This window comes from Cyprinus carpio, chromosome A10, assembly GCF_018340385.1.
Source record: "Cyprinus carpio isolate SPL01 chromosome A10, ASM1834038v1, whole genome shotgun sequence".
Classification (NCBI taxonomy): Eukaryota; Metazoa; Chordata; class Actinopteri; order Cypriniformes; family Cyprinidae; genus Cyprinus; species Cyprinus carpio.
In genome coordinates, this window is record NC_056581.1 from 17,573,531 (window position 1) to 17,596,851 (window position 23,321).

A 23,321-nucleotide genomic window follows, 5' to 3' on the forward strand; every position below is an offset into this window, starting at 1 on the left:
TTATAAGTTGTAAATAAAGATTATTCAAGTAGCCTATGTTTAACAAGAAAATACTACTTCAGTCTTTAAATTTCATGTGTAATTCAATGCTACTTGCTGTTTCTTTGTAATTATTTGTGAAATGTACTAGCAGTTTCAGTGAAATTTGTTTCCACAGCAAATAGGTTTTAAAACAAGAAAAATGAAGGGTGAAAATCTAGGTCTCTTCCTTCAAAACATCTCAAATGTGTGTATCAGCACTTCTCCAGACACGTCACACATATTTTAAGCATCATAAAGTAAGGCCCACTGACCTCAAATCTACCAAACTAGAAGCTTGGATGCCTTTAAACACTCAGCAGCGCTCTCTTGCACATGGCATTTCTGACGGCCCCAAAAGCAACAGCCTCATGTAAGATTTAAGTTGTACATCTTAAATTTTGCACTTCTGTGCATGAATGGCAGAAATGTTAAAGCAGGCAGAAGGCTTTTCTTTCCACTGGCTCCAGTAAGCTGGAACACACATTAGAGCATGTGCAGAACTCTTTTTTCATTCTTTACACACACACACACACACACCCTTTCTGGTTTAATAAGGCTGATGGAACTATGCCTCCCCTCTGATGTGAGATCAATAAACAAATCAGTTTATTTTGTCCCGTTATATCATTACACCACTATGACACTGTCTTCTTCATCTGATCAATACACCTCGGGGACTCACATATGGTTCTGCCATTAACATCTACAATGCTAGAATTTCAAAAAACCTCCAGCATTTCCGAGAACACGCCGCAAAACGTCCTGACTTGAGCTATAATAATGGAAAATTACATCACTGGCTCGCTTTGAGATTTAACTGTCAAGTTATTACACCAACTGAAAGTACTGACATATACCATGTAGACCTGTGATCTTTGCAGCAGCGTGCCTCAGTATTGTTATTACACATCAAACGGCATGCATAACATGGTATTTGTGGTTAATTCCGATTGATCTTTAACAGCTGAGCATATTGGCAAACATATCACCAGCAAAAGGCAGATTATAAAGCTAATAGGATCACCGATCGGCAGCCTAATAAAGTCATAACAGATGGAAACACAACACACGGCTGGAAAGAAGGGGGTTGAACTTGAACCCCGTGACCTTTTGTGCTTGACGTGATCAATACGATGCAAGCCACAGCAACAGAAGCATCAACACTGGTAATAAATATAGAACATCTACTGGGTTTGCAATTGCAATCTAGAGCTATAACGCCTGCGTTTCCACAGAAAACCATACAATAGTCCCACAGAGTGCTTCAACCGAACTGGTCAGGAAAACACACACACTTTCCCCCAAGATCAGTGCTGCATGTACCATCTACACATCCTGTAATACAATAAACATTCCCTGCATGCGCTAAAAGAGGAGGGCTGCTCGGATGCCCTTGGTATGTAAATATAGAGTATCATGGCCAACTGTCAGCCGAGGGACGCCACGGCCATATTTATGAGAAATATATCGCTTTATTGCATCCCCTCCCCCTGCGTATGACAGAAAGGAAAACAAATTCCTGTCCTGAATTCAGTCTCGGCTCGTTCGTCACGGTGTGCTCTACCTATCGGGGCTAATCCGGGTCTGCTGGAAGCAACCCCCCGGCCCTGCCTGCGTCGCAAGATTGCATCTTTTATTTATCGCCGCTTGGCTTTATTTTTGCAGAGCATTCCATACTGGGATGCAATCAGCCAAGAAACCCTCCCCGTGCGCGCAGGCTTGTCATTTCCCATCGCCGGAGCTCGGAATGAGGCACACACAAAGGGAAAAAGCAGAATCAAAAGCAGAGAACTCCACGTAGCCTGTTGGAAAAAGGGCAAGAGCCCTTGATCTTCCAAGACAGCCAGTCCGCTCGAGAGGCTCCGGGCAGGGAAGACACACATGGGCCAGTGTGTGCATTTTCCTAAGAGCACAAACCCATTTTGGCTGAAGGGTGAGGGCACAGAGCCCAGCTGAGGCACCTCTTCTCTTGCGGGCTACGGACGTGGAGGAGGGGGGAATGGTCATGCAGAAAATTATGCTCGCTGATTGCATTACAATTCGAATTTAGCAAAGGCACAAATGTGATTAAAATCTTGAACTGTTTCCAAAGGGCAGAGAGCCACGGAATGAATTGCGGGGCCTTTAAAAACAAAGGTAGATAAAGTTGCAATATGACAAAGTGGGTGAATCACTACATGTCAGAGCTGAATATCGCGCTCGCAGCTACTTTGACAATTTCCACCGCGCACGCTGACGTCACGAGGCTCAGCCGGAACGTATGCATATTATTAGGGGACATTTAAAAAGAAATCGAGGCACTGCGTCTTTAAATCGCCATTCCTCCCACCCCTTTCCCAAATCTTTTCCATTTGACAAGCAGTGAAAGAAAATAAAAAGCCGCTTTTGTTTCCCTTCCTTTTGGAGGGTGACAGAAAGCTGAAAAGACACAAACGAACATGAAAATGGGAACAAAGTGTCAATTTCAATAGGGATGCCTGACGGCTATTTCGCACCCACTAAATACAAAACCAACAGTGTTTTCGCTGCTAAAAACAAGAGTCAGAGTATTGTTTGCAATTACAACAAATATTCGCGTATATTCCTGCTATTTTAGTTGACATGACAGCTCTACATCCAGCAGTTGGTCGACTTACTACGCCAATAACCCCCCCTCACGCTTTCACTTCAGAAAAATAAACAGACCAGACAAGCTTCCGAAGGCTTGACATTTCAACCGTTTTACGACAAAACACACGATTAATATGTCGTCACACCGACTAAAGTGGAACTGCAAAACAAGTCCGAGGTGAAAGAACAACGAAAAAGTCAAGTTAATGTGCTTTAAACGCTGAATGGATCGAGCGACATCGAGCTCCACTTCCGCGCTGTTCATCTCGCGCAGATACAAAAGCGCTACAATGTATTCAGAACGTTTCCCAGAACGCTCGGAATGTATCGATAAGCCGGAGCGCTGGGTGTCTGAGTACGAAACTAAACGACATCACCGGCACCCTGTCGGGAGATTTAAACCCGATGTATCCCTCCCTTTGTTCGCCGTAAATTCAATAGTGCCTTTCATTCGACTCGTGTTCCTCTTTTAAACGACATTCGAATGTTTTCGCTCGACTGTGTCTGCGTGAGGGTGACTGGAATCAATCGATTTAAACGTTTTCCAAGCCGCGGGTTCACATCCACACTCACCGACTTGTAATACGTTGTCCACACAGCCGCTCTCCAGCAATGCGATGCCGCGTCGGAACGGTAACCGCGTCTCGTCTACGTTCTCCCCGCTAGACGCGCTCTCCTCTCCGCCCGTGTTGAACGAGGAATACATGCAGATCTCCCGTTCGCTCCTCGGGAAAGACCAGTACACGATCCGCCGCTGTACGGGCTCCGGGATGCGCTCGAAACGCTCCTCCACCCGTTGGAACGGCCACTTCTCCGCTACTTTCCGCGCTGCAATGTCCAGGAGCGACTCGGGGCTCTGGGTTTTGCTGGATCCCCCTTGGCCAGAACCCGAACCGCCGCATACTGTTCCACCGGCTCGCTGCCCCTGTCTACATGTCGTACTATACCCGGGTCGGCAGCAGAGCCGTTTAGCTGGGGGCTGCTGAACGCGCTCCGCCATGATCGCACTGCTTTAACGGCAAGGGCGGAAGTCGCCGTACTATATAAACGGGATAAGGAAAGGGAAAGGTTGCGACGCGCATCGATTGTTCGCCGTGTAAGGACAGCCTGAACTTATTTGGTCAAAAGGGCGGGGCTTCGGAGCCTTTGCGTAGACAAAATAAGAAAGGGGCGTGGCTAGCGTGTCTGCAGCCGTGCTGAAAAGGAATGGAAGGCGGAATTCTCGCACGTCGGCGAATCCTTGCTGGAGTCATAATGAGTGTCATAAGTTCATAAGCACGAGAGCTTGGAAACGCTCATGGTTTTGTAGCCGTCCACAAACTAATCAAGGACATATAGAAATTAGGTATTAATGGTAATTCAAAAAGCAGACATGTAACGTAAATAAGGACAGAGGATGGGTGGAGTCTCGAGCCTGCGTCCCACACATCTGCCAAAATACCCAAACGTATATTATTATCCTCTATACATATACACCTCTATATATAGACCCAGTTATACTAAGTGTAAAAAAAATAGTGCACAGTACGCGTTGTATTATAAACATAACGTTAATTATTAGTAGCTTTTATTTGTCAAATTATATATATATATATATATATATATATATATATATATATATATATATATATATATATATATATATAATATATATATATATATACACACACACACACACACACACACACACATTTATATTTTGTGATTTTATGATTTTTAAAAACATTTTTAATACATATACATATTTAATACATATTAATATTTTTAATTTATTGCAATTATATTATAAATATATAATCTATTTCTCTATCTATTCTTTTATAAATAAATACATAAAATTAATTTTTGACTGTAGAGAGAGAGAGATTGATAAAAAAAACATTTAAAAATATTATTATATACATAAGTATTTTTAATTTTGTTTTGTTTTTCCTAAACATATATTTGGATTTATTTAATTTGAATGATTACAGTTTTTTCTCTAAAGTGTTGTTGTACATCAAAAATAAATTAAATAAAATAGTATGCAAGGTATTATAAAGACTAATATAGACTAATATATATATATATATATATATATATATATATATATATATATAAATATATATATATATATATATATTAAAAACTCTTTTTTCTCCGGAAGTTTGTTGTACACCAATTGGAAATCCTCTAAAATACAGTCACAACACACAAAACTGGATTTTTGCAAAAGATTCTTGTTTTGTTTTATTAATGCCATGCACCCATCCAAAACAATGATCCAAAGCTATAGTTACCTTTTATACCCAGATCGAAATGAAAATAATTGATATTGCTCATCCCTATTATAAATATTTCTTCTCGTGTTCAAACGTAGCTGCAAAATTTACCACAGTAATTTCATTTATCTTTTATGCTGCTATGGTTTAAAGGCTTCTGCTAAACATAAAAACAGTTCAATACATGAGATCTATTAATCTTAAATGTGCAGTGTAAAGGGAAAAGATTTGCCCCCAACTTAAATGGATCAAACACACAGAGAGAGTTATTCTTCAAACATCCTGAAGGTGAATCCATGCAACGTTTATGCCACATTTAAGGAGTCAATCCAGTGTCATTTTGTGTGGATCGTGGCTGTATTTTATATTTCACCCGTTTTAACTCTTTTTCTTTTGCTAGTCACACATTCCTATTAACTCCAGTCCATGAAGAGTAGTCTTTTCTCTTTTTCATTCCAGGTGATTCCTTGTACTACATCTGATCGAGAGACAGATCTGAAGACCACAGTCGGTGTCTGTGATAAAACTACAAAAGGAGAAGTTACCACCTAACGAGAGAGAGCGCTAATTCAATTTCATGCAAGAGTCTCACCGGTGATATTAAAAAGTGTGTCCTCAGGGTAAGTTTAATTGATTGAGAAATGTGATGTAACTAATTGCAACTCATTGCTGGGATGCTGTAATCTCCAGCCGATCAATGCAATGTATTTCAGATTAGTGTCCGCACAATTTAAGCTTCTCTCATCTGTCATCTCAGAGCTTTTAATGGACACGTGCAGCGTGGCAGAGCGTTTAGCAGTCAGTGTTTTTGATAAAAGCATGTGGCTGAGTTTCATATTTCTACAAATGAAGCACATCTCTCTCTTTTTTAATAAAGCAGTTTTATCACTTAGTTTGTATGAAAATGTGTGCACTTCAGACCAAAACTTTTTTGTTTACACTATATTGTTAAAATCTTCATTAAAATGTTCACATCTCATTTGACTTATTTTTATAATAAGAGAATAAAATGATGTGCGCTGACAAATCTTTCAAATAATAAGACCAGGAGCATGAACATAAACAGGGTCAGTTTTGATTCTATTGTTGACGTACAATTCATTGTTCAATTGATTATTTTAATATTATTCTAATATTGCTTTGGTAACACTTTACAATAAGGTTCATTAGTTAACTACTTTAGTTAACATGAACTAAGCATTAACCATACTACTACAGCATTTATTAATCTTAGTTAATGTTAATTTCAGCATTTACTAATGTAAATTTAAAAAAAATGTTTTATTAAAATCAAAAATTGTGCTTGTTAGCATTATTTAATGCACTGAGAATTAACATGAATGACTGTATTTTCCTAAACTAACATTAACAAAGATTTATAAATACTGTAATACATGTACTGTTCATTGTTTGTTATTATTATTACTATTTAGGTTGAATTTATTTTTATTTCAGTTTTTAGTTATTTTATTTCCAGTTATTAATTTTAGTGCTAATGTTGCCTTGTCAACTAACTGAAATAAAATCTAATAATTATATTTTATTTATATTAATTTCTTGATTGATGTACTATTTAAGATTTTAATTTTGATTAGACTTTATAATTTTTACATTTAAATTACATTATAATATTAAACAAAATAAGAATACATTTCCATTTACATCTTGATGTCAGCAAAACAGAAGGAGACAACACAGGAACTTCCACAGAGAAGGTATTGAAAAGGTGAGTAGAAATGGGTCAAACAGGTGAGCAATGCAGACTTAGCTAATAAACAGGTGTATTAACAAGGTGAGGTGAGTCCACAGCGGTGAAGGCACAACATGAAGACTGACGGATCGCAGCAGGTGAGTAGAGCATGTAGGTAGCCATTTCAGTTGCAACAACAAGTCCAGACAATGGTGGAGTGAGTGCACTGTGATGGCTTTTGAAGGGTGACTTGATGAGTGCAGGCAGGTGCAGTGAATCAGAATTCCGGGGATTGGGAATGAGTGGATGGAGCAGCAGGATCTGGCGTGGCTGGTGACTCTGTGACACTTGATTTATATATTTTGAGATGACAGCATGTGACGTTGTAGTCTGAGCTGTTTACGTCCTCGGAATCGGAATTATGCTTTTCTATTAAATGGCAACACTATCAACACCTAAACAGAGCCTGCAGTGGTCAGGTGGAACAGCGGTCACGTGGTACAAGTCGTAGCTCTCAGAAAACTCCCAGTTCACACGTTGTAATTACGAGTTCTACGAGGACATGAACACTTTTCACAAGTTGGAATCTCGTAATTATGGGAATTCCAATAGGGCGTGAACGCACCTTAAATTCAGATCACAGTTTAAAATTTTATATATTAATAATACATTTTACATTTAAAAACTTAAAATATATTATTTTTTTAATTGACTATTTATTATTTCTATTACATTATAATATTACATAAATACATCTTTTGATGGATGTGTTTAATGATTAATAAAAATGTATACATTTAAATATTTATTTATTTTATTTTATTATTTATTATTGTTATTACATTATAATATTAAAAATACATTTCAGTTTACATTTTGATTTGTGTATTTTAGCATTTTAATGATTAGCATTTTTTATTTTATTATTATAGTTTAATTATTTTAATATATTAATAATTTATACATTTAGATACTTAAATTATTTGATTACTTTTGTTTTATTTATAATTTTTATTACATTGTAATATTATATACGAAACACATTTCAGTTCATATCTTGATTTATGTATTTTTAGAATTTTTAATTTAGATTAGAGTTCAATTGTTTTAATATAGTGATGCATTTGTTTTAATATTTATTTGTTTGTTTTATCTTGTCTGCATATTCCATAACATCTCAAATCAAATTAGTTTGTCCATACATAATTTTTATCAATAAGCTATCCTTGCAAGCCATGTGACATTCAGGTGTTGCTTTTCTCTTGAAAAGTTGAGGTTGCTCTGTCACAGAGGACAAACTTTTATTCATGCATATGGAATTCTGTCCTGGATAACTGCCCTCCTAATTAGGATAATTGATCAAAGGATCCATGCAGGCTTGGCCAAAACAAATCTGTTTGATCTGACAAGATTTTGGCATCATGTAAATGACAGCTGGCAAAACAGAGAGTCGGGGGATTTGGACCGCCCGAGTTGCCTGTACTCTGATCTTTCCCATGTTTTTAATTATACAGACACACATATATTTATCATAGCAAGACTATTTTGCTGGTATTAAACTCTAACACTTTTGTTTCCCTTTACAATGTGTTGATGCGTTTACGATGGAATGGCCTCTTCTGCTTTATGTCAGTTTCAGCAGGAAAAGCAAAATGTCACATGTGCAAGAATTATTATTTGAGGGATAAAACAGAACTGAGAACATCTGAGAACATTTATTAATTTGGCAAACGCTTCTATCCAAAGAGAAGTGTAAATGATTAAAAGAATAGCTCAACTAACTAGTTCATTATTTTCTCATAAGCCTGTACTTGTTTTTTTTTTCTGTGTTTATGTTTCTCTTTTCCATATATTGTTTATATGACTCATGTGCTGTATTCTTCTGAAGTCATGATAGACTTATGACAGACTTACTGACATCAAACCTGGGACAACATGTATGAAAATGATGCAAAAAAAGTTTACAAATTGACCAGAAAGATAAACAAGGTTAATAGATGCATTAGGATATAGTATGCAGTTTTTTAACTTTTTTTAATTGAAAGAAACTGTGAGCATTGATATATTAAATTAATAAAACTCAGAATTAATAAAATATAAAAATGTATACAAATTCAGAAGTGTCTACATGTTCTTCAGGTAAAAACAACAAAATAAATATTTACATTATTTTTATTTTATATTTTTACATTTATATTACATAAGAAATTAATTTCTTGATTTGTCATTTTTTACATATTTTAGCATTTAATTTGCATTAGAGTGTAATTTTAATATATATTGGTAATAATTTATATATTCAAATACTTGTATTATTTTATTTGTATTATTTATTGTTTTATTACATTACAATATTGCATATATACATTTCTTGACTCATGTATTTTTAGCACTTTAATTTAAATTAGAGTTTTATTATTTTAATATATTAATAATAATTTATATATTTATTTATACAATTTAAATTGTTATTATTTGTATAATTATTTTGTTACATTAAAATATGAGAAAAATTCCTTGATTTAGGTGTGTTTTGGTATTTTAATTTTAGCTTAATTATTTTAATACACTGATAATTATACATTTAAATACTTAATTACTAAATAATTAATACCTATGCTATTATTTATTAGCTTTATTACATGAAATTAAATTATTTAAATCTTGATTTATGTATTTTTAGCATCAATTTAGTTTAATTATTTTAATATATCAATAATTGCATATTTAAATACTTATTATTTGATTTTACTTAATTATATCATTTTTTACATTATTACATAAGCAATACATTTCAGTTAACATCTCGATCTTTTTTTTTTTAGCATTTTAATTTAGATTAGAGTTCAGTTATTTTAGAGTAAAGCTAGTTATTCAGTCTTACTTATGCTCACAGCTGCTCTCAAAAAAGAAAAGGGGACTAGAAAACAAACTAATTTCCTGCAATACAATGCAAGCCGAAGCTTCTGAGAATTGTGGGTAGCCAGAAAGGTTTCGCATTGTTCCCAAATACCTATGTGAATCTCATTAGCATCCATGAACCCCTGCTGGTGCAGAGCAATCGGACCAGCGCTGTCATATCACTGTGCGCTCATCACGCTGGGGAGAAAATGTATGGGCCTCATTTTGAATATCTTTATTATTGTTTCATCTTGCCCTGCAGACAGGAGTATGGAGCAGCTATAATGACAGAAGCTCTTCTCCCCGCGTGTGTGCCACTGTGAAGAGCAAGAGAGGGCACTCATTTATGGTCTTAGTCACACACACGTGCACACTTCATACATTCATCTTTGATTATGCAGGAAATCGTTTTTTTACCAAATAACTTAGCATACTGTGCTGAGAGTTAACAGATTTCTGTGACGTGAGGCGGCTAGCAGACGGTCGGTTTAGCCAGTCTGTCTGCTTCCTGACCTGGGCCCCAGTTAGTCAAGTACAAACTCTATGTGCCATATTTCTAAGAGCAGCTTGAGGGATGAAGATGAAGAACATCTCTTTTCAACAGGTCAGGTCTGCCCCAAAAACTCGTTCAATTGTCTACGGAACTTTTATTATTCTGCGGGCACCACTTAGACATCCAGCAAATTGAGTGACGACAGTCTGCTATGAATCTCATCACCATGGTAAGCAGGGAGGTGACCAGAGCATATTACAATGTCATCAATCCACCCATATATTTGTTTAGAACTGTTTTTGCTTGTAAATGGTGTTTGATCTGTGCAGATTTCTCTCCTGATTCAGACAAGACAACACTGGATGATGGATGGATTTTTATCTTACAAACACAAAGCTTTTCACTTCACCAGATGTTAACTGATGTACTGGAGTGGTGTGGATTGCTTGTGGGTTATCGTGATGTTTTTATCAGCTGTTTGGACTCTCATTCTGACGGCACCCATTCACTGCAGAGCATCCATTTGGGGAGCAAGTGATGGAATCCTAAATCTCTCCAAATCTGTCCCCATGAAGAAACAAACTCACCTACATCTTGGATAGCCTGGGGGTGAGTACATTTTCATTATTGGGTGAACTATTCCTTTAAGAACATTCTCTGTAAAAAAAAAAAAAAAAAAAGGCACAAAACCTGTCACTGGGTTTGTTACATGCACCCTTTAGGGACAAATAAGATACAAAGGTGTAGCTTATGAAAAGGTACCGCCCCATTGATAGCTTTTGTACCTTTTTGTACACTGAGAGTGAACTCTTCACGTAAAGGTTTTTTGTTTTTTTTGGGGGGGGGATCTTAAATAGTTCTTCTATGGCATTGCTGCGAAAATGCACATCATCTGAACATTTGCACTAGTTGTAATTTTTTTGCGAATAACAAGTCATGTGGACTACTTTTATTATGCATTTTTGTCCTTTTGGACCTAGCTGCTCTAGTCCCCAACCACTTTCACTATACAAAAGAGCAACTTTCTGCTTTTGTGCTCCACAGAAGAAAGAAACTTATACAGGTTTGGACATGATTGTGATTAAATATAATTTTCATATTTTACTGAACTATTCCTTTAAGTTTAATATTTTGGCTGTTTTTATTTAAATAATGTGTTTTGGTTCTTTTCACTATGATCAAATAAGTATGTAAATTATGATAATATATAAAACTATTTTCTTTGTGCATGCATGCTCACAAAAGCAGCAATAATTTTGGCTGTTTTTACACAAGATTCCAGTGCAAACAACAACGCACAATGTATGTTTCCATTCACAATGGCTGCCGCAGCTTTTTCCCTTTCTGTACAGAAAGCTATTTCTATCTAACGCCATTGTCCTAATTGTTACACGGTAATGAATAGTTCTTTTTATCACGCTCCTTTCCATTCTTAAGCTGGCTTTTTACATGGCCTGCTCCATCCCTCCACATGTACCAAAAAATCTATTTAGCCCGAGTCATTTCTTTAACTTGCTGGAGACAGCCACGGAGAGAGATAACTAACGACACTTCTGCCAGCACCTAGGGATTCTTTTATGCCAGGCTCATTTGCATTCTGATTAGTATGCATGAAATTTCTCACTGAACTTTAATACCCTAACTGCTGCATAATACACTTTAATGAGCATAAAAGTGAGCTTGACAATTAAAACTCACATTAATCACTAAATGCTACACTTATGGAAGGGAGGGAGGGTGTCGTTGGGGGTGTTGGGGAAGGGCTGAGTGGGTTTTGACGGGCGGCCGATGGTGGGAAGGGGGGTGTAGAGAGAGAGAGATGGAGAAGCACCAATGCAATGAAGAACCTGCAATCACTGCATCTCCACAGGACGAGGAGGAACAGAGCTGAGTGGTGACGCCCACTTTATCTAAAAGATTTTTCCCATTCATTTTATCCATTTCATCCAAATTTTTGAATAAAGACTGCAAATGATGTCATGAAAAACAGCAGTACAATATAAAACTACTGACCAATTTTCATTGATTATGAGTATAAAATCGATATATTTTAATGTCGAAATTTATGAAATAATTAATTTTACTGCAAAATATTCAGATAAATTTAAATCAGTGTTACTTTAGTTTCATTGACATATGATTATCACTTTAAAATTTTTATATTTTCTGTTTTTACTGTAATTTTAAAGTTTTAGTATTTTTTGTCTAGTTGTTACTCATTTTAATTATCAGTTTTAGTTTAAATAAATTTTTGTTTTCAAATTAAATTAAGCAAAAATGAGAAATGATGCTTTGGCAACTAGCTGAAATAGAATAAGTTCAAGGATTTGTTTTAATGTGTATATATATATATATATATATATATCAGTTATATATATATTATATATATTCATATATATTTCAGTTAACATATATTTTATTTCAAATAGCCTAACAATTTTAATGTTTAGATTTAAATATAATAGCAGATTCAAGGTCCAAAGAGACTCATTTCAGATTTAAATGTAAATTACAATTTTTTAATTCCATTTCCATGGTAACGATGACTCTGTGATTGGTTGATTCTCTCTTCAGGATTATAGGTAATAATTCACTGTTTTTAATAGTAATTTATCCTTGTGAAAAGTGAACTTGTATTTAATGTAATATGTGTCATATTTTCTTCTACCTTTTGTTGCTCATGTTTTTTGAGGATGAAGGCATTTGAATTAACGGATTTATAGCATTTGTCAAAAAAAAAAAAAACTCTTTTCTTTCTTAAAGTTGCAAAGTCTATTTATTTTGCTATCCTAACTATATATAATTATATGATTATTTGCATGTTAATATTTGGATTTTATTGTCATTGTAGGATTATATAGGACACATCCCAGCTAACATTTTTTGGTTCTCAGAATGTTCTAGGAACATTAGTTCTTGGTTATAAAATACAACCCAAAAATAACCAACAGAGAACGTTCTGTATAGGTTCTTTTTAATATCCTCAGCACATTTCTAAAAATGTAGCTATCTTTGCTCAGGACCTGGGATTGATTCTGAATTACACCGAAGGAATCGTTTGCCCATTCAGACAAAGACATATCTATGGGAATTTGCATCCTCACACCTCTCATTTGCTGTAGGTTATTTTGTTTGATTTGAAACACTCAAATTTAACAATCCACTTCAGCCGCCCTTTTGCATACACAGATTGTGTGCTGCCAAAATGCACAGTGCATCCAGGCATGTTTTAGCACACGTGTGCACACATGCATACAGACGTGTGCTCTCACACATCAGAAGAAACCCCAGCCCCCCTTTCTGGAAATTAAGACTCAAACCACTGGGCAATATGGGCGCCTACATGAGCACTCAGCTTGATACAGATGGGCTGCATCACACACTCTCATTCAGTCACTCGTCCGGCTGGTGTAACCAAAACTACCCACTCAGGCAAGAACAGATCCTGTACATATATTGTAATTACAGCTCAACGTGATTTTTGTGTGTGCATGCACTGTTTATTTGTGCGTGTGTATGTGCTAGCAGTGCGATGTTTAAAACATAACCTCCATGCACAATTTATGATGGTGCAGCACGACTCTGACAGCGCATGGCTTATTAGACCACCGGACCCCGAGGCCCTGCTCTTAGGATACTCAGCTATAATGGACAAATGTGCTCCACAAATTTATGTATGTTAATGCAGGATGGGGGAGTCGCCTCCCGCCACAACGGCTCATGCAAATCTTCACCAAGGATGAAAAAAAGGACAAAGGAGGGGCAAATATTCCTCGAAATGCCTGGACTATCCTGCATGGGCTGCTTTAATTAAAATATGAGCTTTGCTGTGAAATTATGGTACGACAAACATGCGTGGCCTATTTTTTTCAAGTGTTGCGTTTAATTTGATTAGCGAGGGCAATGCAATTTGTAGTAATACTATATCTGGCAAAACCTCCTCAAATCTCTTTAATTGCACCATATCTCAACATACTGAACCATTACGCTTGATTTCTGAACCTTATCACTACTCCGGAATTTGTATAATTACTGACCTGAATTAAAAGTGAAACGGAACAGGCTGCAATCATTCACTATAGTGCACTTGACTAAAGCAATGTAAAACAATTTTATATATTAGTTTTTTACATTTTTGAAAGAAAATTTGGTGATATTTGCACTGTAAGTTCACCGCCCAATGTTTGGGTTTTGCTATGCAGTTGCTAGGGTAATTTTAGATCAGATATCTATGATTATCTTGTCCTTAAATAAGTGTTGTTTTTGTTAACTAAAACTAAAGTGATTAAAAATACAGTTTTTTAGTGATTGAAATAAAACTGAAATAAAATTAAACATAAATAATAGATTAAAAAATAACCTTAAAGTTAAAAAGAAAATTAGAAAATAAGTAAAGTCTAAAGTATTCAAATTACTAAAACTAAATTTATAAAAAACGACAAATGCACACAACAAAATTACAAAAAAAAATCAACTAAAGTTAAAATGAAAACTGAAAATATAAAAATGAAAGCTAATTGATTAATATAAAATCATTTTAGAAATTTAAAATAAAATATTAGATGAAAAAATAAATAAAAACTTAAATATTAGAAAATAAGTTTGAATTGTTAAAATTACTAAAACAGAAATGAAAAACAGCTAAATAAAAAACAACAACTAATAAATATGACAAACATACATAACAAAAGTACTAAAAAATAATAACAAGCCTATAAATGAATACATACAAATAAATACATAAATTAACTAAAATAAAATGAAAACTGAAAATATAAAAATAAAAGCTAATTTAAAATAAATTTTGTAATACTATACAAAATATTAACTAACAATGCCTTAAATATGACTCATGTTTATTGGATTTTCTTCACCCCTTTTATTGTGAGTTAAGCGAAATAATAATTATATACAATTAAAGTAAGAACACTATATATGTCAATCACATACTTTGTAAGTTTGATACTTACAGTTTGTGGTTTGTTTCGAATGACTAACCAAAAGTATAAGCAATAGCAATAGTGATGCTTGACTTCAACATTAATGAATAAAACAGTTGTCATGATATCATAAAAAAATAACTGTTACTTATAACTGATATTGAATCAGTTATGAGCGCTCATTTATGCATTGTTTTGAACAAAATTAGGATGACAAAGCATTGAGAGCTGTATTACATCTTACTTGTTTGCTGATGTATTATACACTAGAACAGGACCTCAATGAAAGCACAGAGCAGCTCCAGGCTCCGCCCCCTCTTGGCGGCACCCTTCATGCTGTAAGTCACTGTCAGAGGAAATTTGCATGATCAGTTCAGCTGTAACGCTGCATCACTCAGGGTGTGTCGATGACATGTGCTTCATTTTTGTCTGTTTATTTATTCAAAACGCACTATAGCGCTTAAAGAAGCCATTGTTTTCTACCCGGTCTGGCGTTCTCCAGCTCTGTGGCTTCTCTTCTCTTGTGTCTGTGGATTGGTTCAGGAGCTGGGGGTGACAGGGTGTGGAGAGTGTGAATCTGCCAGGTTTGTGGGAGGCTGGGTGTGAACAAGCTGTCAGAATAACCATATTCATTATATTTTCCATAAAAGGAGCCTCCCCCACCCGCGTTTATGATTAGCTATTCTTTCATATCCTCCAAAGGGCTCAGGAAACCTCTATGAATTCAGCTAAAGATACAATAGGACTTTTAGCATTGTAAGAGCTTAGTTTTTTCAACAGTGTGTGCTGAAGCAAGCATTATACTGCTATTGATTTTATATTTGAATATTAAACGAATTAGATTATTAAACTTTAGCACAGAATTGCAGAGTTTGTGCTACAGACATGATTGAATACTGGCAAGGGCAAAGTAGCCCAACGTAAGATATTAACTATGCACATTATAAACCATATTTTTTATGTGATCACAATAAAAAATAAAAAGTTGTTAATTATAATGGCTTCATTTCCACAGTTATTCATACAGGGAATAAGAAAGAGAGCAAAGAACATTTACATTATCAAAGAATATTATCACTTCCTTTAGTCTAGTGCGAATTTGAACGTGTTGTATGTAATTCTTTGACTGCGCTAAAGCATAAAAATACTGTATGCTTGGAGATATTTGGGTAGCATGCACACATACTTGTTTGTCTGATAAACATGCTTCAGCCAGTTATTCTTCTTTGAAATGTGCGTTCTGTGTCAGAATGTCATGTGACTCCACCCACCACCAATTTACCCAATAATATTTTGACACCCTGGGTTGCCAGTTGGCAGAAAACTCCCTTTACAATCAGTGAAGCTGCTTCAGCGATGACCTCTGATTGACCACTGCGTTCATAAGCTCAACAGAATCACGGGTGATTGGTTATAATGCGCAACACTGTAAAAATTCATAAAAAGAAATATGATGCAGATCTAAATTTAATGCTGCAATCCACACTTTTCATTCATTTTTATTTTTACTTTATTCAGAACAGATGTACTGGATTCAGTTTAGCAGGGGCAACTTTGTCCAATTATGGCATTTTTGCCCTAAGCCCTATGGATACTATCATATCTAGAGACTATAATATATCACAGAGACTTGAGGGTGAACTAATGTCTCATATTAGTAAGAAACCACATAGCAACCACCCAAAACACTGTAATAACCACACTGTGACCCTGGAGCACAAAAGCAGTCTTAAGTCTCTGGGGTATATTTGTAGCAATAGCCAAAAAACCATTGTATGGGTCAAAATTATTGATTTTTCTTTTATGCCAAAAATCATTAGGACATTAAGTAAAGATCATGTCCCATGAAGATATTTTGTAAATTTCCTACAGTAAATATATTAAAACTTAATTTTTGATTAGTAATATGCATTGCTAAGAACTTCATTTGGACAACTTTAAAGGGGAATTTCTCGATATTTTAATTTTGTTGCACCCTCAGATTCCAGATTTTCAAATAGTTGTATCTCGGAAATATATTTTCCTATCCTAAGAAACCATACATTAATGGAAAGATTATTTATTCATATAATTTATTATTTATTCATCTTTCAGATGATGTATAAATCTCAATTTTGAAAAACTGACACTTAAGACTGGTTTTGTGGTCCAGGGTCACATATTAACATGCAAAATCGCTTGAAAAATAAAAATCTACTTTCTGTGGATTCTTTTTTTCAGTTTTACTTGAGATATCTGCTATTTGCATGCTAATAATAGACAGCTTCCTAAAGATTTGAGTGAGAGGGTGCATGTGTTGCTCGGGCACCTGCACTCTGCCACCAATTTCCTTTGTGATAAGTGATGAAGCAATGGTCGTCATGGTTACGACCAGCCTATCTTTAGCCAGATAACATTTGAGAATGATGACTTCCTCTATATGCTGGATGACTTCGGAGCAACTTTTACAAAAGTCTGCTGCATCTCTGCAGAATGTGATGCTTAGTGCTTGTAATAAATGTTTAAGTCTGATAAGCAAAACTTATTACAAAATAGTTTATTTTTATAAAAAGAAGTACTGCATTCAATACAAAATTATCAGTATATACTGAACTTGTACATGTATCAGAATATTAGAGATTAAGAAGTGGGCTCTTTTGTCCTAGGCGAATAAGCAACCACCAAGTAACACCCTACCAACTGTATGACAACAAGCTAACCACTCAGTACGCCATTGCAACTGCATAGCAACCACACAGAACTATGCAGCATGTTGGGGAGCTTTGCACAGGTAAGTGCCAGTACTATTTTCTTTAGAAAATTAACAACATAAACACCATATTTAGTAATTTAATAAACCATGTAGGGCTATAAAGTCTTTTTGACTGTCCTACTAGAGGACGGTTTTAAAAACATACAATTTATCAACTGAAAAAAACTGTGATAATAAAATAACCTTACTCCTATAGCAGTGTAACTATGAAAATGATACTCCATTGTAGAGTTTTATTTTACAGTTTTCATTCAGCAGCAGCAACTGGCTCCAATGAGTATGAACAACTACATACTACATACAACAACTTATAAAGACTCAAGAGCTGTTGTTCCATCTGAGGAAGCATAAGACTGAAAGCTGCCTCTTATTGTTCCCTATTTAAATAGGTAAAAATCGTTTTTTTATGCCATGCTTTTTATTGTCAAACAATGATCAAGTCTCAGAAATCATAGTTCAGCAAACAATAGAATTCTGCTCGAGCGTCTTTGGAAATATAAATGTATAATGCGCCTAGACCTCCATCTAGTTTTAATAATTGAAGTGTGTATATTGTGTTAGGAGGTAATTCAGCTGTGCATTATCATTTAGGATTTTACTTTATTATCAAAGTGTCAGATAATAATTGAAAGGATTGTGAATGCATAAATATTTAATGTGCTTCTTCCCAATTTTGCAGTGCAAACGAAGGCATTTGCACCCAAAAAGTGCTGTATTAATTTTTCAGTTAGTTGAATAATTAAGGCAGGGCTGTTTGGGGCGGTGCAGCCCTGATGATCTCATTTCAAATGAACTAAAGGCTCAGTTCTTTGAAGACAGCAGATATTTAGTACAGCACAAAGCCGTTCTTTTGATTCACAAAAAAGAAGTTATCATTCCAAAATGCTTGCATTTGCTTTAAAAACAGCCAAAAATAAGAAACCTCTATGTAGTTTTTAAATTTCTGCCATCAATAGATACTTCTTGCTGAGACTGGGGTTGATCAAGACTCGCTTTTGATTTTTTTGCTAGCAACCAACTAGAACACCTTAAATACAGCAGAATAACAAGCTATACCACTCAGAACACCATTGTAACCACATAGCAACTGCACAACTGTATGACAACTGGCTTTATCACACCATAGTAACCACATAGCGATGATCAAGAACACCATAGCAACTGAACGACAACAAGCTAAACCACTCAGAACACCAAAACAACTGCATAGCAAGCACCCAGAAAACCCTAGCAACTGCATAATAACAGGCTAATTCACTCAGAACACCATAGTAACAGCAAATCAACCACCCAGTACACCCTAGAGTCTACACAACAACAAGCTAAACCACACTGAGAACACTGTAGTAACCACATAGCAACCCCTCAGAACACCATAGCAACTGCACAACAACAAACTAAACCATTGTGAACATCAAAACAACTGCCTAGCAACCACTCAGAACACCCGAGCAACTACACGACAACAGGCCAGATCACTCAGATCACCATAGTAACCACATAGCAACCACCCAGAACACCCTAGCAACTGCATAATAACAGGTTAATTCACTCAGAATGCCATAGTAACAGCAAATCAACCACCCAGTACACCCTAGAGTCTACACAACAACAAGCTAAACCACACTGAGAACACCGTAGTAACCACATAGCAACCCCTCAGAACACCATAGCAACTGCACAACAACAAGCTAAACCACACTGAGAACACCGTAGTAACCACATAGCAACCCCTCAGAACACCATAGCAACTGCACAACAACAAGCTAAACCACACTGAGAACACTGTAGTAACCACATAGCAACCCCTCAGAACACCATAGCAACTGCACAACAACAAACTAAACCATTGTGAACATCAAAACAACTGCCTAGCAACCAATCAGAACACCCGAGCAACTACACGACAACAGGCCAGATCACTCAGATCACCATAGTAACCACATAGCAACCACCCAGAACACCCTAGCAACTGCACAACAAGCTAAACCACTCTGAGTCTAAACACCGTAACAACTGCATAGCAACCAACCAGAACACCCTAGCAACTGCACAACAACAGGCCAGGTCACTAAGAACTTATTATTACTATTTAGCAACACCTTCCAGCATGTTGCCATGGAAACACAACTCGTATTTTATTCATAAATTGAAACTAATTGATCATTTTTTCCTGCCCACACAGCCTTGATTACATAAGTACAAAAGAGGCAGAAAATGATCCAATTTTTTTTTTTTTCATTTTAAGAAGACTGTGGTGATCCATGTATTTAAAATGATCTTTAAATGTCTTTGTTTAAATTTTAAATTCCCACATTTCTTTGTATTTTCCAGTAGCGCTGAAGAACCATCATACGACACCAAGCTGCTGAGCTTCTTAAGCAAACCTAGATGTGAGTTTTGTGTTGAAGAGCACAGAGATCAGCGGAGGAGCTGGAGCTCCTGTGGTCAGTCACATGTGCTGTGTGATCGTCTAGGAAAGCATCCTGAGCCCACGTCGGGTTTTTTTTTCTCTGCGTCTGTCTGTCAAGTTCTCCTCCCCGCAGGCGTCCACACTTGATGGCCTTTATGAAAATATCATAAATTCAATCAGGGCCTGCAAATTTCATGAGCCGTCCATATTCCTCCTGAATTTCTTAACGGGGTGTCAAAACAATCTGCTGCGTGACGTCTGACAGTCCACACGGCCAGGAGAGAAATGTCTGGAAACCTCTCTCTCTCCATCTCCACCTGCCCACCCTCCCTCACACCCACCCACCCCAAAATCTGAATTTCATATCATGAAAATATTGAGATACATGCAGACAATACAGTGAAGCTTATAACCACATCCTGTCTGTCTGTGGAACTGGTTACTATGCTGCTCATGCCTTTCAACAGCAAATGTGCCACATTATTATTTTTGCATATATTTTTGAAATAAAATCTTATGTTAAATACTTATTTAATGCATATTCCATTCATGTCTAGTTAGTGTCAGAAATTTGCTTAAAAGTAAAAAAAAAAAAAATAAATAAAAAAGTACCAGATGGAAATACCATAGTAATTTTTATCTATACCATAGTATTTAATCACATAATTCATATATACTGTCGTTCAAAAGTGTGGGGTTGAATTTAAAAAAAAAAAAAATTTTTAAAGAAGTGTCTTATGTTCACACAGGCTGCATTTATTTATCAAAAATGCACAAAAAAGAATAATATTGTGAAATATTATTACAATTTAGAATAACTGTTTTCTATTTGAATAATATTTTAAAATGTGATTTATTCCTGTGATCAAAACGGAATTTTCAGCATCATTACTCCAGTCTTCAGTGTCACATGATCCTTCAGAAATCATTCTAATATGCTGATTTACTGCTCAAGAAACATTTCTTATTATTATCAATATTGAACACATTTAATATTTTGTGGAAACTGTGATTTTTTTTAAATTCTTTAATGAATAGGAAGTTCAAAAGAATAGCATCTGTTTGAAATAGAAAACTCTGTAACATTATACATGTCTTTACTGTCACTCTTGATAAATTTTAATGAATCTTTGATCAAAATTGATCCTTAAAATTTAAAGTGACCAATCAATGTAGCATTTAAAGGAGTAAAAGTTAGGCACATTTAAACAGTATATTATATGCAATACAAATGTATCTTATCTAGATTCTAGATTTTAACCCACAAACTTTGATAAATCTGGTGAACAATGGTCAAAAGTAATAGTACTATGGAGTTTTTATAAGATCTGCAAGCATGATCCTTCTCTGTTCCAGTGCTTCCTTTAACATACTTCATATAATTTGTGCTCTCTTTCTCTCGTCTTAAAAGACCCATAAGATTAGTGGAGAAAGGCCTTGAGGGGCGTCAGCGTTAGGAAGGGTCCTCTGCGGCGGCCAAACACTCGCTTCAGCTCAGCCAAATGAACCCATTAATATTTTAGATTAATGCAAATACCCACAAAAATGAGGAATAATTGCCTAAAATCTAAATTCAATTAATGTTTAACACATACGAATCGTCTCTGTACAATACAGGAGGGAAATAGCGAAACCTCAGAGGATCTTTTCAATAAACCTGCGCTGATAGAACAACATCTCATGTGGGACGAGAAACTTCGCAAAAGTAATACATGGTGCCATTAATGATCTTAACTCTCTAATGAAGGACTATCATTTCAATCAGACATCAGAGAGGAGAAAAAAGTGTCCTGTTCCCAAAATACTGCTGTTGAAGATGATGGAAATGAGTTTTAGAGTGCCAGGGATTTCAATTCTATTTACAAAAAGCACTTACTAAGATTAATGACCAATGGTTTTCATCTAAAAGCCTAACAAATGTTGTAATGGTGATTCAGTTATAATTGTTCGAGGAAAATTCATTTGTGTAGGAACAATTTCCACTGCTCGCACAAAGCCAAATGAAGACGACTGCAACTAAACAAACTACTGACTTAATGTTCATTGTCTGTCTGGGTTATTTACAATTGGCGCTCTCTTGGCTCTGAAAGAAATGCAGAATTTCCCCAATTTTACCCAGGGGACGACTGGCGACCGACAATCTGAAGAGCATTTCTCTGTGATATTTGCTTTCAGTTTCGGGTTGGGGGAGAACGTGCTGACACTGAGACATCTGTTGTTGTGTTAAAAACAAACCAGTGGTCCTTTTCCCTGATGCCTGACATGGTTAAGGTGTCCAAAGATTCTAAAGTGTGCAATGGAACATAACACCAACATATTAAAAATATTAGCATGAGCCACTTGATTTAAATTCAGACATTTTCTGAAAATGTCAGTGTTTGCTTGTGCAAAACTTGTTAACACAATGCTACTGATAGTGGAAGTTGAAATAAATGTGATTTATAATAATATATAAAGACCAAGATGATGAGCAACTCTTTGTACTATTGTATATTTTATATGTGTGTGTGTGTGTGTGTGTGTGTGTGGGGATAAATAGCGCCCCTAGTGGTCATGAGGCAGTTCAGCTCACAAAATAGCAGGGGAGTTTTGGACACTCCTCTTTTTTTCTTACTTTTTTTAAAAAACATTTTTTTACACATTTTGTAATAATTTTAATCAAATTAAATCTTTATTATATTTGAGTTGCTTCTTTGTCTGGATTCCTGCTCTTCTCACTTTAGACATTCATAAACTAACTTCATGAGATTCTGTGATGCTTTTTAACACTGCTGAAGGAGGAACATGGAAGCAAAATAGTCCAACATCTCAAAATTGAACAGTGGATGAAGAAAACAATGGGTTTTCCTGTTTTGTCTTCCCTTAAGGGGACAAATATCAGATTTCGCAACATAGGCATGCACAGTTAATCTGTCTTCAAAAACTTTCAAGCATTTAGATCTGGGAAACATAAAACTTTTGAGTTGTGGATGCTGCATCACTTTTGTGAGTTGTCCATTTCTGTATCAGCCTCTTTAAATCCAAGCATCCTCAGGGAGAATTCTCTTTGGTTGCGCACTGTGAATTCAGTCAAGCTCTTATTTCCAATAACCTTTTCAATATGGACATGCAGGTGGACAGAATGTCATGCAGAATGTGAAAGCTGTTCTAAATTCTAGATGAGTGGATGTGAGCTCACAAACAGACGGAGGCTGTCAGGCACACACACACACACACACACACACACACACACACAATGTA

At 35.7% G+C, this 23,321-nt stretch overlaps 1 protein-coding gene across 1 annotated transcript in view; it reads right to left on the reverse strand.

Moving 5' to 3' along the window:
* Positions 1 to 3,740, reverse strand: part of LOC109072162 (zinc finger SWIM domain-containing protein 6-like) — a 72,486-nt gene extending 68,746 nt beyond the window's left edge. The window contains exon 1 of the mRNA XM_042765586.1: positions 3,205 to 3,740. Coding sequence (XP_042621520.1) covers positions 3,205 to 3,631 — 427 coding nt within the window. The 5' untranslated portion in view covers positions 3,632 to 3,740. The remainder of the gene's footprint in view (positions 1 to 3,204) is intronic.
* Positions 3,741 to 23,321: the final 19,581 nt, after the last annotated feature.